Genomic DNA, 18,185 nt, shown 5'->3' with positions numbered 1-18,185 from the left:
AAAACCAAACATTGAATCCATGATTAAACAAAGCAAACTTTGCTAATAAATGTGCGGGTTGATTATTTAGAGCAAGAGTCTTTTATATCTAGCTACTTATATTAAAAAAAATCTATTACAGTCTTATTTAAGGCCTTATAAACGGAACAAAATAGGAAAAGAATACTCAAGAGCCCAGCAACTCATTTGTAATGCTTTGAATTGGCATGCAGTCCTTCAAATAGGAATAAATAAACCTCATTTTGTATTGGACTCGCTCTGATCCTTTTTCAGAATTAATTTAGAGAAATGGATTAGATGCAAATCTCCTTTGGACCTTCTCCTTCTTAAAAACAGGTTAGAGGGTGTATTAATTGGTCCAGAGCTCTGGAATGCTCTATTGTTTGGTCATGCTTTATTACATGGTTCTCCTTTTGGCTATAAATAACTTGTGCACTTGTAGAATGAAAAGAGAGTTTAGAACTTCTTGGGGGCATCAAAAAATCAATTGCAGAAACTGGTATTGAACTCTCAACAAAAATAAATGCTTCCATAAATATCATCCACAAACCAAATAATCGATGACCTTTCCTATCTGACAAAAAATAAGGTCAAAAAAATGCCAAATGGGACAATGAATTTGATGAATGCTGTAACAGGGTTGATGCTTGCATGACTTTTTTCATCTGGGTGGAATGGGTGAATGAATGCAGAGTTCATCTGCCATATCTTGAGGGAGGCAGTAACACTGGACTCAGTGGCATTGTTGAACAGGAAGAGCCTTGCATCCCCATAAATTGCCTTGGTTGGGTAAACCCTTGATGTCATGGTTGTTCTTCCACCTTGAACAAAGCTTTCCACTATTGAATGATCAACCTGCAGGAGGTGAAATGACTTTGTTAGCCTTGGTACAATTGGAATAACATATATGTTACATTCATTCACATAGCAGAAAAGACCTACTCACCAGAATCCTCACAGATAATTTTTCATCTTTAAGTACTGGAACATAGCTACCGTAGATTGGTTTTACAACATCATTTGCCACAGAAGACCTGTAAGAGAGAAAAAGACATGTTTAATTGCCAAATATCTCACATGGTATATTGGTATGTCATTAAAATGTAAATTAGGACCGCACAATATAATACGTCAGACTGTCTGACAAAAGAATATTTGAGCGTGTATGTATGCATTATGATCATGAAAGACTTACCTTGACTGATCAGCACAGAAGTAAGTATTGAAATTGCCATCTGGTCCTTTGGCAACATAAAAGTAGACAGGAGTTTTCTCAGAGAGGCTCTCATCTGCAAGAACAAGAAGGCCGAAGGGTCCCAATGCACCGCGCTTGGCAGCTCCGCCACTGGTGTTGCAACTGAACACCTCATTGGATGCAGCTACGCTCTCTAAAACCTTTTTGTCCAACTCAAACTCCGCGACAATGTCCAACTGTTACATTACCAAGCATCTTCTAGTTAAGCTTAACAAATGTCCTACAAATTGTGTCTATATTAGTATAATTTGAAGAGCAGAATTAGTACATACCTGTGTGGCTGTGCCAACTTGAAGTGGCACCACTGACCCTGCCTTGACCTCTACATTATCGAATGTCCTGCTCCCCAATCTCAACCTCTCAACCTCTTCCACTGGCCATTGAAGTAGGTTGCTACCAGTCTTCTGATCAAACAACACTGTTCTTGGAACTCCCTGCATAAAAGTATCCCACAAACATTGTATAAGATACATGTGCAAAAGTATTTTAGGGTACTTTTGTTCATTTTCCTATGGCTACTCTCAGTATTGGATTAGACTAGATTAGATTGGACTGGATAGCATAATTTAGTACTATTTTCTGTTTATTAAGCAGAAAAGAAACCAGTGTACCTGAACAGATGCCCAACCCTTCTTGACATCAGCATTTTCACTATCAGACTCTCCAATCCAACCCCACAACACTCTCCTACTCTTGTTCTGATCATAGAAAGTCTTGGAGGCATAGAATTTCCCATAATCATACCTAATTCCAATACCAACATCAATTTGGCCTTCATCAGGAACCCAAGTACCAGTCTTCTCCTCATAAGTCCCCAATGCATAGTAATCATTCCTATCATCATCAAGACTGGCCTTAATCACATGCTTCACATCAGGCCCATTCACAGAGGTGTCCAACCCTTTGTCACTGATTTTCGACACTGGATAGAAATCGACACACTCCCACATGCCAGTGCCAGGGACAGCATGAAGCACCCCTGTCAAAAGCTCATAGCTTTTGAAGTCCTTGGTGTCATAGACCAAGGAAATGCCAGTCTTGTTAACCTTGGATCCAATTGTAATCCTCCATTTCCCTTCAGATGTCAACCAAGCTGTCGTCGGGTCCCGAAAGTCCTTGTACCCGATACCCGGTGGGGGAACTAGAACCGGGTTTCCGGAGTACTTGACCCATTTGAGGAGGAGAGGGTCAGAGGGGTCAGCAGGATATGCAAGACATTGGACCTGCACTGACTCATTGGTGGAACCAGTGTAAAGCATGACAATTTCGTCATTGGGGAGAATGGTAGCAGAGCCAGTCCAGACTCCATTGATGTCATACCATTGATCAGCCACCATGGCCAGAGGGAGGTGAAGCCAATGGATCAAGTCCTTGGACACAGCATGACCCCATACTATGTCTCCCCACACTGCACCATTGGGATTGTACTGGTAGAAAAAGTGGTACCAACCCTTGTAGTATAAAGGACCTGCATAACATTTCAAATTTAGATGTTACAATCTATAGTCTTCTCTACAAGTGCAATTTACTTTCATCTGATCCCATTATTCAGGACGAGAATTTTTATTGTCGAAAAAGTCAGTGATATATTGATTTTCTTGTTTTTCTTGTGAAGTTCATGGAAAGTTATACACAGCAGCATAGAGGTGGCAAAATTTGACATTGAGACAGGTCTTCTAATGTTTTGGTCTAGCATTGGCCTAACTTTTTACTCAAAATTTTTTTTTTTTCTCACCAAGGGTTTCACGACATGTCAACATCATATCCCATATGTGAGAGAGAGCACCTTGAAGATAGAAGGAAAAAACAAATTTGGGTTGCACTTTTTCAATTTCCAAGAAAATATATTGACCATCTTTCCTATGCATGAATTGAGATCAATATTTGTATTATGTTTACTCATCACATCTTCCTAAGCATCTTACATAAATAGGATCATAGGATTCATATAAAATGTATTTATGTAAATAGATTTTATCTATGTAAAGAGTTTGTATATTAATACAAATTTTATATAACATATAAATAAAAATAGATCCAATGATTTAAAAATATTTTTTAATATGAAAAAGAGAAGATATAATTGGTAAATATGATTCATCTGTTATCAACTTATCAATAATAAAATTCCATAAAGGTCACAAGCATCAAGATAGACAGATCATAAACAAAAAATTAAAGGTTGGCTTACCGTTGGGATCTGAAGCAGCAGGAAGAGGACCAGTCAGAAAATTGCCAATTGAAAAAGCCAACCATTAAAACAGTCAGCACATGACGATGGAATTAATAAAATAATAACAATAATTTCATTTTAATAAATAAGAATATGAAAGCACTAGACCCACGCAATAACTTTCTTAGCAACAATTACTTAATAAAAATAAAAATCTTCTATCAAGTTTATTTTATTAAAATTGAAGTTTTTAGATTGTTATGAGTGATGTTGCCAATTATGATTAATCAATCAAAAAGTAAGAAGGGAACTATTTTGATTTTTGACGTGCAGCCAAAGCCATCATTTTACAATGGGACAAGGTTTCTTGTAGTGACTAATTAACTATTGTTATTAAGGAAGAATAGTTTGGCAGCTCACGTTTTGTTCATGTAACACATCTTTGAAAAAGATTAAAAATTGCACCGTCCATATTTAATATTTTTTTAATTAAAATTACAAATTTAAATAACATGTATACAATGTGATAAGAGTTTGACAACATAGTATAGGACATCATAACATGCGGACAGTGTAATAAGAGAATATTATTTTGCTAACAATTTTACTTCTGTTTTAATGTTTTTTTCCAAAAAATGTGGGTGAATAGTTCATTTCAAAACTTTATAAAGTAGAATAATTTTGGTCACCCAAAAATAAAGTGGAATTTTGTATCCAAAAAAAGTGGAATCACTTTTTTGAGGACCAAATGAATAAAGAAAAATCAATAATAAATGTTCTCCTTTATGAAACCACGTGGTTTAATTAATTTATTTCGAAATAGTAGTGGACAACAGTTTTATAGTATGTACTTGTTATATGTAATTTTTACTGATTTACCTTATTTATGAGTCAAAAATAAATAAAATATAAAGAAAAAGTAGAGAAAATTAATGTATGTACCATTCATCCAATTCTTCTCTGGCTGAAAATGGAAAGCTGTTCTCTGCCATGACAGCATGCTATTGTTCCACGGATATACCGGCGCTCCGACGCCGGTGAACAACCGGTTCGACTTCTCGGACACCCCCGCCGACACGGCACTTGTCACCGGCTGCAATTTCTCGGGTTGTTTGGACGTAGGACTAGGAGCAGAGCCCAAAGATGGTCCAGTACTGTTTTTGTTTGCATGGAAATTGGCTTCCTTCCCACCAATGATGACCACAACCAGAAGAACCATCAGCAACCCAGAAAATATTGCGAGGAGCTCCTTCATGGACCGCCTTCGGGTCGCCGGAGCTCCATCCGGGTTGGCTCCGTTTGGGAGTGGAGCGTAGGTACAGGGGAGGGTGGTGGGATCTGATGGAAGAAATGGTCTCGGGTCTGTCATGGTGGGTTAACGTTTGATGAATCACAATGTGGGATTCAATCAATGTGTTTGGTACAAATATTTATATGAATCAGAAAGGTAAATGGTACAAATGGGTTTGTGGGTTTGTTTAATTCTCTGCAATTAAACAAGTAGAGAGAGATTTAATTTGGGGTTTGGGGTTGAGAGTTTTCAGACAAGTGAGCATGTGTTGCGTGTCTGTATGTATATATGCATGAGAGGAAATGTGAATTATTGGAGATGAGGACAAGTGGAGAAGAGGGTTTAGTTTTTTGGCTGAAGAAGTGGACAACAACAGAGTTTGAAGCTTTGGGATCGAGTCTTGTGGCACTGTTGTCTTGATTCTACTTTTCAATACGCACTTTGTTTGACGATGGAAATTGGCGTTATGGTCTTAATTATTAAGGATGATAAACGTGAAGGTAGCAGTAATCCTCGTGGTCTTAAATCTATTCTGGTTCTTAATGTTGGGAATTTCGCCTTAAGCTAGAAAATATATGCAGAAAGACAGCAAAGTCACATTTACCTCATTCACCTTAAACTTCAAAATGTCCACAAATAATTAGGAGCATATACTAAATGGTCCACTTATTATTAGTTAAGTAAAAATTCGTTCTAAAAATAAAATTAAGTCAGAGAATATTCTATTTTTATGCGCGGTCAATAATGTTAATAAAGCTGCCAAGTGCAGATGCATCTCAGCTTTTTTGTGCATTTGGTGAGGTCGAAGTCCAAGTCAAACGCCATAAACTAGAAGCTGAAACATTCAATCAAAATAAGAACGTGGGTTATATTTAATAAGTTAAGAGTAAAATTAATATCAATCAATATTGAGTAGTGGCTTTATCATTTACTAGTTTAGGAGGGTTAATTGAACTTAACGATTAAGACACAACAAGGCAAAATAGAAGGCTCGGGAAAGGGTCAAATTGATGGTTTAACATATATTTAAGGTTTTTTATTAATTAGCCCCAAAACAATTGGTTGATGTTGATCAGCAGTTTAGGTTGGTGCTGCAAATTCAAATTGAGGGAAAATTATACCATATAAACATATATCACATAAAAACACATTCATAATCTTTACATATTTGCGAGTTAGGGTAATTTCTATTATTACATTTATTTATTTGTATATTATGCAGTGTTTATATATATGATGAAATCCCAATTGAGAAAAGGTGACGGCTGTTCATGGTAAGCCATTGATTAGAGATTAGAATTTAAAAACTTGCAGTTTCCAATTTGGCAGGACAGAGTGATGTGGCCTTAATTCATCTCTATCCAAATAAATTATTGGACAGAGATGTTCCTAACCACATGTGCAACTTATGATGACTCAGCTTGCTTAATTAAGATCCTTGATTTCCATATAGCTAGCCAATGTCAAAAAGCCATATATTATAATGTTTTGTCTTCCACTAATAATTATCATTATTGTGAAAAAAACAAAACAATAACCTAAACCAGATCGCAACCCTTTTGTTTTCTAATTCTTGGTAATTAAGATGATTGGTCCTGCTGATTATGCATGTTTCCACATGCCTATCCCATATGCTCTCTCTCAGCTTCCACATGCAATTGACCACCACAAAATAGAGAAACAGGGGCAGAGAGAATTTTTAAGGTGCAATAATGCAATCGACAGATCAATGACCATGTAGGGTTAATGGACCATTTATGTTGTGTGATAATAGTTTATGGGGACCAGTTTTGACAAATCGGATCGAGTTAGAGCCTCCCCTTTTATTCTTTTTCTCTTTCTCTTTCTTCCAAATGGCAAAAAGAGCAGTTCATGAGGTGACCCCTCAACCAAACAATGAATTACAAACCTAACTCTATAATCTACGCACATTTTTCTGTCCATTACTTAATATTTTAAGTTTCTGAAATATAATAGTTGTGTAACATGATATGAAAATTAATATTTAAACATTTTATCAATAAAAAAATAGTAAACAAAGAAAAACAAAATGGCACATAAACAAAAACTTATTTAAAGTCAGTCTACTTTTTAATCAGCGAGCACTCAGCACTACATCGAGTGCTTTGCACCATGTTTTGATGAAGGCCGGTGTTATTCCGACCACCCTAAATTACTGAGTTGACCACAATATTTTAAAATTTTAATTTTACCTTTAAAATAAAAAATTTTAATTTTGTTCGTCGAGTCATTCGACAGTTATTTACCGAAATATTTATGGTTATTTGACAGTTATCTGCTGAACATTGATAGATTATTCGGTGGATAATTACCGAATGGAAATGAAAAAGGCATTCGACAGTTATCTGTCGAAATATTTGTATTTATTCGACACTTATCTGCCGAACATTGGTGGATGTTTCGGTAGATGACCACCGAATGGATCTGGGTGATTTTATCATATTTTTGCAATAAAGGGTAAAATAGAAAAAAAGTTGAAAAAAATATATTATGGTGGTCAACTCAGCAGTTAAGAGTGGTCAGCATAGCTCATTCTTTGATGAATCACAACCCAATTGAACACTTTGATGAATCACAACCCAATTGAACAACATACATGTGAAAATGATATTTAATAAATGTCTTACGTTTTTTTGTTGTATATACATATGGAAAATGAATAAAGCAATACGGAACGAAACAACGTTTTGATGGAATATACGTTTATATTGTTGGTCTTTTTAACATTTTAAACAACTTGGGTGATTAGTTTTAACATTCAAAACTTTAGATGAATTATTTTATCATTGAAGTCCATCTGTCCATGTAGTAGATAATTTTTTTTATTTTTAATAAATAAAATAAAATAAAAATTGTCACCACCATATTCTTCGTCTATGATACGTACCACATTCATGCACGCTTAGCATGGAGGTCAAGAAATTAATTGCTTAATTTATTGCTGTAGAGCTTGTATGGTAAACCTTTAAAAACTGCTTGAGCATTTGAGCATGAGCAGTTTGAAGAAAAATACACAAAAGGATAATAATTCAAGTAAAAAATTAGTATAAATATGTATGGTCTACAATCTATGAATGCGGTTCTTACATCATCTCCAAAGTAGGAAGCTTTGCTTTGTAATAATATGTAGCCGATTACGTATTTAACAAGAAAATGGTAAGGACCAGTCAATGGACAAAAGCAAAATGTTAAGGACTAACTGTGAGAGTTTGATAATTGCTTGACTTGATCATGTAATAGGACTATTTATACAAGTATATGTTCTAGGTTCACAAGGTAACAAGCCTTAGAGTACAAGTAATACAAAACCTATACAGACTAGCTAGAATAGCCCTAGACTAATCTTAGGCGGCAAGGTTTCCTTATCTGACACTAACGTACCACAAAATCTGTATATTCTTTAATTTCGCCCAACATTTCAAGTTAAACTTAAACATCAAAAAATAAAAAATAAAAAACCAGAAAAGACTTAATGTTTGCATTTCTTTGGTAACGTGCATAAAAGTTACATGAATATACCAAAATGGTAGTAATATAACTATGTATACCTATATATACACAAGCGAAATAAAATGGGAAGCTATTAATAATATTGCAATGAAAGTGTACCAAGAAAGTTAATTGTGTGACTATTTGTACGTACCAAGAAAGAATTTCTATGAAAAATGTAAAGGTTCATTGATTTTAACTATTAAATTTCAATCACATTTTAGTTTAGATATCAAAATTAAATAGCATTTTAGATTAGATAGTAGTTGAAAAGTCAAACAAAATAATAAAGTAAAAATTATTAGAATTTACAAATATTACATCACATGCCACTACAATAATAAAAATAAAAATAATATTACATCACAAATATTACATTAATTTATACTGTATTGTATTAAAAAAAAAAAAATCAATCCAGTTACAACTTAACTGTGACTGTTTTGGTAAATTGAAAGAAACAACTCACACAACTATACTATGTATTATTTTGAGTAAAGGTATTGTTTTGACCTCTATTTATACTATATTAGTATATTGTAGTATAGTTTTTCTAAAAAAAGTTCAATTATGTCACAACTTAATTGTGACTGTCTCACAACTTAGATGTGACTGTCGTTCAGTCACAACTAAATTTGAAGTTGTGAGTGTCGTACAATCACAACTAAATGTGAAGTTAAGACTACATTAGTAAATTTTCAAGATAATATAAAAGCCTCAAGAGCAATTTTGTCAAAACCTTATAGATTTTAACTAACACCCATCATATGTGGGCCAAAGGACAAAAATATCAAATGGAAAATGTTCAAATCAAAGGGGCCAACATATTTGTGGCCTAATCTAAAAAACTGAATTTAAATTAGTAGTTCAATTGAAATATTATATGGTTTTCATGGTATATCAAAAAAATATTGAAATTTGGCATTTAATCCTAATTTTCTAAAAATGTAAACAGTAAACCTATTGGGCATATTGGCAACTAATTAATACATCTTAAATATGTTCAATAAAATTAAAGGAGAAATTTAAAAAAAGGGGCTTGATATGCTTATGATACAATAAATATGCACCCCATGCAAATCTGCGTATACGTATGGTTAAGTGAGAGAGAGAGATTGTTACATGAAGTAGTTGATGATGGTCTGTCAAGAACATGTATTAAAATGACAGTTTGTCCTCTGCCCCTTGGTGAGGATATTCTCTCAGCAGCCCACCAGAGTGCATTTTAGCAACTGCCACCAAGTTCTCCAACCCATTTTTTTCAGCCTCATAGGCACATTACTACACAACTGAAGGAATTTTGTTTAGTACAAGTTACAGTTTACCCTTCTCTAATTTAGGCCCTCTGTTTATAACCATGGTGTGTAAACTGACCACATCCCTCATTTCTTTGTCGTTTACGTACAGGCCAGCAGGTACATGGTGGGACAACACTATATTGCTTTTCTCTATTTAGCTCTTCACCTGCATAATGGAGCTGTATGTGAAAGCGAGTGCAAGCTTACTTCATATTGTTAGCTCATTCTTTAATACCTTCAATTTTCGAAGTTTAATAATTGTCTAATAATGAACAAGGAGCTTAACAGATACACTAAACTAAGGTTTGTTTTGAAATGTTAATAAAGGAACAGAGAAGTCTTTTTACTAAAGCTTTTGTAAGTGACATGGGTTGGAGTACTAGGAAGCCTCGTCTGTGTGGAGAAGTTGAATGCAACCGAATGAGCTGTTACAAGTTGAACAAGAAAGCATATATATCGAATGGGGGATGTATTCCCACCTAACTCACTAAAATATTCCAACAGTTTTTTTTTATTATCAAACGATATCATTTCTGACGGAGGATTCGAACTCGGGTGCATGATTAACTACAAGACCCTATAAGTATTTATCGACGTTTGTGATTAAGAATTTTATTAAAAAGGGGATGAGGTGAGCAAAATGAGGATGCTGTAACTTCAGGGGTGTCTTGAGCATGACAACTAATACTATAGTGTTTATAGTCAAATGTCTATGGTGGTATTGAGTGCTAGCGCAGAAACCAAAGGCAAAGAATATGAAACATCCATTGAACTGGATGCAGCGGCCAAAATGATTGTACTAATGTCTAATGACTAGGCAGATGGTGGAACGCCATCTCCGTGGGCCTGGTGGTGGGCCTAGTGGGCCTGGTGAAGGAACGCCATCTCCATGTTCAATGAATTTCTAGTAATAATGATATGTTGTCTGAATTGTCAAGCTTGTCTCACCTTTAGATTCCAAACTGAAAGACTTTCAACCTTTATGATACTATCATGGGTATAACTAAGCATGTTCATCACAAATTGGCAGGTTTTATAAATACTATTAGCTGAAAAGGAGAACAAACATTAACTGACTAAAATATTTAGTCCTTCTATTTAGCATGTCTGCTTCTCAAAGAAATTGAGGCACTCATAATTTAACAACTATTTGCTTTCTCATATAGCCCTATCAAAATTAACCAGCCCCCTTTCATCCTTGTCAAATGAAATAAGAGATCAAAATTGAAGTACCAAATACCAACAACACTACACAATACATGTAGATGAACATGTTAATCTAAAGTCATCCTTTTGCTTCCTCTATCATTATAGGAACTTTAATTGCATTTAGGAACAAAAATCTGCAGCTTAAGCAAAGCTGAAGAAAAGTTACCAAACCATCACCAACCATGAATAGAGAATTAAAATGGAACTCATTTGAGAAGGGGAGTATGTGTGGTGTGTGTGTGTGTGTGTGTGTGTGTGAGAGAGAGAGAGAGAGAGAGGGAGAGAGAGAGAGAGAGGATCTCAATAAAATGTATCATTAGAACTGTATACAATAAGCCATTAAGAAGTTTGTATAGCATCAAGGACCAAAGCTTTCAATCATGAGTCAGTAATAAAATCACTTGATTTTCTTCTTAATTGTTTCTTTCTATAATACAATAAGACTATTTTTCAAACTAGTTTTTCAAGCTTACACCAGTTAATGACAAGAACGTTACCTCTAAACAGTTGCCAAATGTGTCTGTATGCCCTCATATTCCAGTAAGCTTGAAGCCTCTATTCCCAGAATAGAAACAACAAGTAATAGGAAACAAAAGTTAAAAGAATCAATGCACCTTATTGTATCAAGTCCACAGAGAATTGTCAGATCACCACTACAGGTATACTTTTCCCTGACACTTACTTGTCAAGTTGAAGGAATTTTGAACAACAAACTGTCAGGAGGAACATCAAGTTCATTGTACAACTTCAGCAAATCATGCACCTGCATATTTGATAAACCAATTGGTGAGACTACAATCAATATAACATCAAATAATCCAGGGAAAAATCAGAGTGCAAAGGATAATTTAGCTGAACAAGCAAATTGTTGGCGCTTAAAAGAACAACGTACACTACCATAAGAAAATCGGGATCTCTTTTTTTCATTCATTTTATGCATCTAAATTACTTTTGAAGAGTTGCATTTTGATAAAAAGAGTATTCTGCATATTATTGGAGTTATGGAATTTTAATGCAAAATGACAGGCACAGGCGCACAGCACAACAAAACGACAACAGTTGTCAAACTATCATTTACAAAAGTCATATAACTGCTACAGAAAAAAAAAACCCAAGAATGACTTGAATGAATACCTAGTTTGAGACAAAAATAGCAACCAACAAATTAAGGGTTTTCTTGAACAGAAATTATATTTATACATATGTTTAATTTTACCAAAATTTTATTTTAATATGAAACAGTAGAATTATGAAGAAGAAAGCAATACCTTCCTGATTTTTGTATGTGTGTCATAAGCAAGACGTGCATCTACCTCAGTTGACGCTCGTCCAGGGACTAGTTTTGCCAAATCAGCACCAACATTCACTAAAGCCTACGTCTCTTCTGATATGTTTGGAGATTGAGCGTCTGACTCTTTCATCTAATAAGTGATGTGTTTGGAGATTGATCGTGTGATTGAATCCTTGCAATTCATATCTTCTGAGTTCTGATATGTTTGGAGATTGAGTGTCTGACTCTTTCATCTGGTTGCTCTCCTTAGTTGCGATCTTATTGTTTTATGGTTGTGCCCCCTGGTTTTTCTTTTCTCTAACTTATTTTGTTTGGATACATGATGACCGAGCCCAAGTCACACTGAAAATGATGTTCATTCTGAAATGAAACTGAATGTGAAATTCAAATTTTCCAAACTTTTCATTTAGGAGTTTGGTTTTAAAAGCTAAATGCTAGAATGTATAGTTGTACTTGCGGAAAGAAAGTAAAAAATTAGAAAGACTGTCATGCAATAAACTAGCTCTTGATGTTCTCATTAAAATACATGCCAGAGATGGGCATGCCGAGAATGGATGAGAGATGAAAAGTATGACACAGTTATCCGACATGTGGTCTATCCGTGTCTGTGCTCTTTTGCACAAATCCTATTCACAGTATTGGGTTTTTGGTAAATTTTTCTTTTTCAGAATGCTAGTAAAATGTCGGAGTTTGATATATGCCTGACTGTAATTGGCTGATAATTCTGCAGTAATGAAGAACTAATCTAGCAAAGCATCAAGTGAATCCCAAGGTGGCTCCTATAATTGCAAAGATGATCAATCACATGATATCAATTGCACCAAAACTTAATTCTTAACCACATGATCAATCTAAGAAGGCACATACATTTCTAATTAATAAGATACAAGTAAGCCAACCTTGTTAAAGGGACATGACAACCTCAATTCAGAGTCTTCATGCTTATTACACCAAGGATAAATTAATTAGAAAAAAACTACATGCCATCCGTCCGATATTGAAATTTAGAAATCAATAATGTTTTATTATTTTCTAAATTTTATTTTGCCACAAGAAGATTGAATGCTTACTCTAAATATGGTATCAGGTAGGCTACATATACACCCAAGAGTAGGGCGGAGCTCACTGTAGTAGATTGAAGATCTTGGTGCACAAAATCAAGTCAATAAGCAGACCACGCTTACTCATGTATATTCAAATCACAATAGAATAATAGAAATCCACATGAGGACAATTAAAATTGAAATAAAAAGAACACTTTTCTCATTCAGGACAAATACTAAAGCTCCTCCAACCTAAATGTGTCTGAACTTCAATCGCAGTGCATCTTAGAAAGGAACAATAATCCCTTTCTTCTTTTTGTAAGAGGAACAATAACCTTCATATAGCGTTTGAAAACGCAAATCACATCCAAGTCCAATAAAATAAGAAAAATATAGAATGTATTAATCTCATAAAACAAAAGATGCTAAAGGCTCCAGTTAAAAACCCACTGATATTATCTCAAGATGGAGCAAATAGATACAACTCAAAAGAAAAGAATTAAAGCCTCCAAAATTGCATGTTGCAAGCAGAGCCGGGTGTCAACAATTTTATGGCACATACCTCCGGCTTATTGCATAAAAATGGAAGTGAAAAAGGCCAACAAAAGATCAAATAAGTCAAAGCTCCATTTCTATGTGGTTGATGAGTGTAGGTGTATAACAAACACCATGAACAAAATAGGCTGCGAAGTTTCACTTTATTTCCCCAGTATTCATCATATCATGCACAAACCCAAAACCAGATAATCATTTAGGCTTCTGCAATTATTTTCTCCTCCTGAAGTTCCTTGACTGCTCTTATGAGACCCCTTGTAATCCCATTAAGATGCAATCCCTTATCTTTCATTTCTTCTAGCAGTTTCTCTGCTGTTTCCCAATCTAAAGCCTTAAGGCAAAGAGATTGGATCAACTTACTGTACTCATCAACTTTAGGTTGGACCCCAAAATCTTTCATCTCAGCCAACAACTTTAAAGCCTTGTCAAACTCTTCCAGTTTGCAAAACCCAGAGATGAGTGTATGGTAAGTCACATGACTCAATTTAGGATGCTTCTTTTTGGCTTCAGATAACAGTTTACAAGCCTCCTCCATCTGACCTCCTTTTGCATAGCCACTTATAATAACAGTGTAAGTAAATACATCTGGTTTCAACCCCCTACTCTCCATCATCTTCATCATCTCCATTGCCTCTCCCATATCTCCAGCCTTAGAATAGCCATTGATTACCAGATTGAAAACTGCATTTCCAGGAGGAGGGCCCTCCATTGTCATCTCAAGAAGCAATTTTTTGGCCCCATCAACATCTTTTATCCTACATAAACCTCGAACAACAGCTGAAAAGGGCTTAATTGCATATTTCCGTGCTTCATCAGCAAAACCATCTAGCATATCTAGAGCCAATTTGACGGTTTCATCCTCTCTACAGAGTGAATTTATCAAGAAATAAACAGATGAGCGAGGTAGGTGCTGCTTCTTCACCTCCGCCAATGAATAAACCGAATGGGCGTCTTTAGCCTTTCTAGCCTTGCAAAACCAGGACATGATCCTACCAACTTTCTCAGCATCAGGCAAGCTTCCTGCATCAAGCATCTTCTCACAAACAGACTGAGCCCAATCAAAAAGTGAACGCCTACAAAGTGCTTCGATTGTAAAGTAAAATGTATCTGCATTTGGGACACATCCAAAATCACCAAACTTGTCGAACACCTCCAAAGCAGCTTTCCCTTTACCCAATTTTGAAAATGAAGCTATCAGTTCATTGAGAATATCCACATTCAACACATTGTTCTCCTTCTCACCAGTCTCCTTAATCAAATCCCACAAAGAATACGCATCTCTCTTCCTAACAAGGCTGCCACTACATATTGCTCGTACAAGTGCATCCACGATACGAGTAGTGACTCTAAACTCGGGTTTCTCCTTCAACGCCCAATTGAAAAGCCTAATCAAATTCTCACCCAAAACAAGTGGGGTTTCAAGTACTTTAACCATAAACTCTTCGTGTAGAGTCAAATTTAAACCGTGAAAACTAGACTCAAGAGACCCATCAGCACTACTCTGAAGAAGGGACAACACACTCTCTAACTGTTCCAAATCAATATCATGAACCTCTTCCTCTTCCCCTAACTCTCCACCATCAGGGGCAAAGTTTTCCATCTGAGTACCACCGTCTGAATCATTCTCTAAAACACCAACCCCCCCATTCCCAGGGGGAAAATTGTCCATCTGGGTATCACCATTTTCACCAAAGCCATCTGATGACTGTTGTGCTGAGAGCTGAGAGAAGAAACTAGGGTTTTGGCAGGGAGAGGATCTAGTGGGGCAATGAAGAGGTTGACCAACTAGGGTCAGGGTTTTAGAGGAAAGTACCTTAGGGTTTTGGGTTGCACACAAGTTCCGTGCTGCTGCCTGTGCCGAAAGACAAGCTCTTGCTGTCGACCTCCACATCTCTCTCACCACCTATTGGGAGCTCTCTGTGTGTGTTACAGAGTCAGTCCGGTTTTTTTTGGGTGAAGTTCCTCTGCCTTGAGTCTGGTTAGGGTTTTGTTGTAATTTGGGGATTTTCGATTTTGGTTTCTGCTGCGCTAGTTGTTTCGTTTCCTAGGTCTTTGTTTTTCTACTTTGTCGTTTCATTTGTTTTTCTGTCGTTTTGGGTTGTATGCCTTTTTGGAATGAAATTTCCCATTGGCCAAAAAAAGAAAGAATAGATTTGAACCATTCAAGAAATCTAATGGTTATAACAAGTCCACATCAGTAGAGAGTTACTCAATCAAAAACGCCGTCTTGTTTTTCAATTTAACAGCTAGTTTTTTTTTTGGGTCAGAAATTTATTAATTTAACCATGACCCATCTGGTCTACTCCCTAACTCTCCTCTACAAGTTGTCTTCTCGTTTTCAGTCTTTTAAATTAAGCTATTATCCATGGCATTGATGGCAGATTAATATCTCAAGGTGCATAACTCCTTCTCCTATATTATGTATTTATGTGCGTCCAAAATTAAATTTTCATTTCAGTGATCGACCGAACACTCATTCAATAGAAATAAAAATATTATAAGTTATAACTGAGAATATATAGACATTCAGTATCGCAGACTTTCAGTATGTGATTTTTCAAAGCTCATGTTGTAACAAAGATGAGAATTATCAAGATTGTTTCTACACAAAAATGCTCAGCCACGTGGAGGGTCAAGCGTCTAGTCAAAACACGTCTCGCCGTGAGGTTTATGACCTTACACAGGCGCGCCACTATTTGATTTTAAGAAACCGAATAAAAAAATGAATTAATGAATATTTTAATAAAACAAATTTGTTGTGCCAGATCAAAATATAACTTCTAAAAACGATTGTACGCTAAGAAATAAACGGAAAAAACCTATCTAGGTTTTTTTTTTTGCCTAGAACAACTAATACTTTGAAAATGAACAACCAAAATGTAATTAAAAGAGCAATATAAATTTAAAAGAGAGCTTAATGAAAATAGCATTAAAATAAATTCAAAGAACAAGAAGTGTTCTTAAAAAATTTAAAGTACAAAGAAATTGCATAAAAATAAGGAAATACAATTAAAAGATGGTTGAAAGGCTTTGCAAATTAAAATAAAGAGAGCTTTGAGAAATATAAGTTACTGGGCTGATTTGGGAGCAAAAAGCTTGCTGAGAGATTCACATTGTTACGAGTTTTTAGGGTTGTGTGTGCTTTTTGGAGAAAGAGCTCCTTGAAATTGCCTTGTGAGCTTCTTTTTATAATAGTCCAATTGCTTTGCTCTCAAGTTTTTAACAGGATGCAGCCACATGTTTTGCTAAGATGACTTATACTTTTAAGTAAGTATACAGTTGTCTATGAGATAAGAATGAACTGAAAAATGTAATAAGAACACCAATTTGAACCCAATAATTATTTACGTGGGTCATGACCCATTTTGGAAGGGTATAAACATACATTATACTTGCCATGATATGGTTTGTACTTGCCATGGTTTTGTTGCCATGATTTTGTTGTGTCATTACACATGCAATTGTTTTACGAGTTAATTACATTTATACCCCCTGAAATTTATCGTCTTTTCACAGACACCCTCTGGGGTTTTAAAAATTACACATACACCCCATGAGGTTTCAAAACTATTGCATATAACCCCCTACAAGAGGAAAAAAAAAAAACAAAAAAAAAAATATTTGTATTGAGGTTGGAGTCGTTGGACCTTACACCTTAAGTAATCTTATTACGCCATTTAACCTCTTAGCATGCCTTTTTGCATAATTTCTCATCATTTTTCATCTCATTATAGGGAGTTATATGCAACAGTTTTGAAACCTCAGGGAGTGTATGTGTAATTTTTGAAACCCCATGGGGTATATGTGAAAAAGCGATAAACCTCAGATGGTATAAGTGTAATTAACTCATTGTTTTACTTGTTGTAAAATAAATTAAATAGCACATTGATACGTCATTTGAGACCCAAATTTGAGATATAAAATTGGGATTTCTTGCATTGCTCTTAATTTAATAAAGTGAAGGTGAAGATTTTCGCACTCCAATTTTGTATATATACACTTAATTTTTCATTATTACATCATTCAATATACAAATTTAGTATCCCTTACAGTTAAGGCTCTATTTTCAATATGAAATTTGAAATCTAATTTTAGTTAATTTTTCTAGTTAAATTGCTGAAGTATAATACTAATAATACACAAATTTGTATTTTTTATTATTAAAAAAATAAGTTTTATGATATATTGATTGTATGTAGTCATTTCAAATTCATAGCATTACATTGTATCTAGACACAAATCAATTCCAAAATACATGGCATATTCTAGTATTGTTATGATTCATCCACCACGTACAAACTAAGTTGATGAACGAATTTTGTAATTCCACCGGTAAAAAATATAGAAAATTATGATTAAATACCAAATCTCAATAATTTTTTGGTATAGCATGAAGACCATATAATTTTTCAATTGAACTACCAAATTTAAATGTAGTTTTTTAGATTAGGTCACAAATATGTTGGTCCTTTTGATTTGAGCCTTTTTCATTTGACATTTTTATCCTTTGGCTTATATATGATGAGTGTTAGTTAAAATTTATAAGGTTTTGACAAAATT

The 18,185-nt window shown here is 34.9% G+C and overlaps 2 protein-coding genes across 2 annotated transcripts; both read right to left on the bottom strand.

Annotated features, from left to right (window-relative positions):
* Nucleotides 1–471: 471 nt before the first annotated feature.
* ATBETAFRUCT4 (Glycosyl hydrolases family 32 protein) lies at nucleotides 472–5,034 on the bottom strand. The gene is made up of 7 exons (XM_086256274.1): nucleotides 4,371–5,034; nucleotides 3,447–3,455; nucleotides 1,867–2,723; nucleotides 1,528–1,689; nucleotides 1,196–1,431; nucleotides 947–1,034; nucleotides 472–855 (listed from the first exon to the last, which is right to left on the bottom strand). Exons 1-7 carry the CDS (start codon nucleotides 4,795–4,797, stop codon nucleotides 571–573), a joined length of 2,064 nt encoding a protein of 687 aa, XP_086112400.1. The 5' UTR covers nucleotides 4,798–5,034; the 3' UTR covers nucleotides 472–570.
* Nucleotides 5,035–13,229: 8,195 nt separating this feature from the next.
* LOC147273829 (Tetratricopeptide repeat (TPR)-like superfamily protein) lies at nucleotides 13,230–15,635 on the bottom strand. Its single transcript, XM_086257462.1, has one exon. The coding sequence runs from the start codon at nucleotides 15,514–15,516 to the stop codon at nucleotides 13,822–13,824; it is 1,695 nt and encodes a 564-aa protein (XP_086113588.1). The 5' UTR covers nucleotides 15,517–15,635; the 3' UTR covers nucleotides 13,230–13,821.
* Nucleotides 15,636–18,185: the final 2,550 nt, after the last annotated feature.

The sequence above is a fragment of the Dryas octopetala genome, chromosome 9 (assembly GCF_963921425.1).
Source record: "Dryas octopetala chromosome 9, drDryOcto1.1, whole genome shotgun sequence".
Classification (NCBI taxonomy): Eukaryota; Viridiplantae; Streptophyta; class Magnoliopsida; order Rosales; family Rosaceae; genus Dryas; species Dryas octopetala.
The sequence above is the reverse complement of the archived record's forward strand: the minus strand, read 5'-3'. Positions and strand labels throughout refer to the sequence as shown.

Coding starts and splice junctions, on each gene's coding strand:
- ATBETAFRUCT4 (XM_086256274.1), bottom strand. CDS start 4,797: ATGACAGACCCGAGACCATTTCTTCCATCAGATCCCACCACCCTCCCC. Junction 1,432..1,527: donor AAGTTGGCACAGCCACACAG/GTATGTACTAAT, acceptor GTAATGTAACAG/TTGGACATTGTCGCGGAGTT. Junction 1,035..1,195: donor TTCTGTGCTGATCAGTCAAG/GTAAGTCTTTCA, acceptor TCTCTCTTACAG/GTCTTCTGTGGCAAATGATG.
- LOC147273829 (XM_086257462.1), bottom strand. CDS start 15,516: ATGTGGAGGTCGACAGCAAGAGCTTGTCTTTCGGCACAGGCAGCAGCA.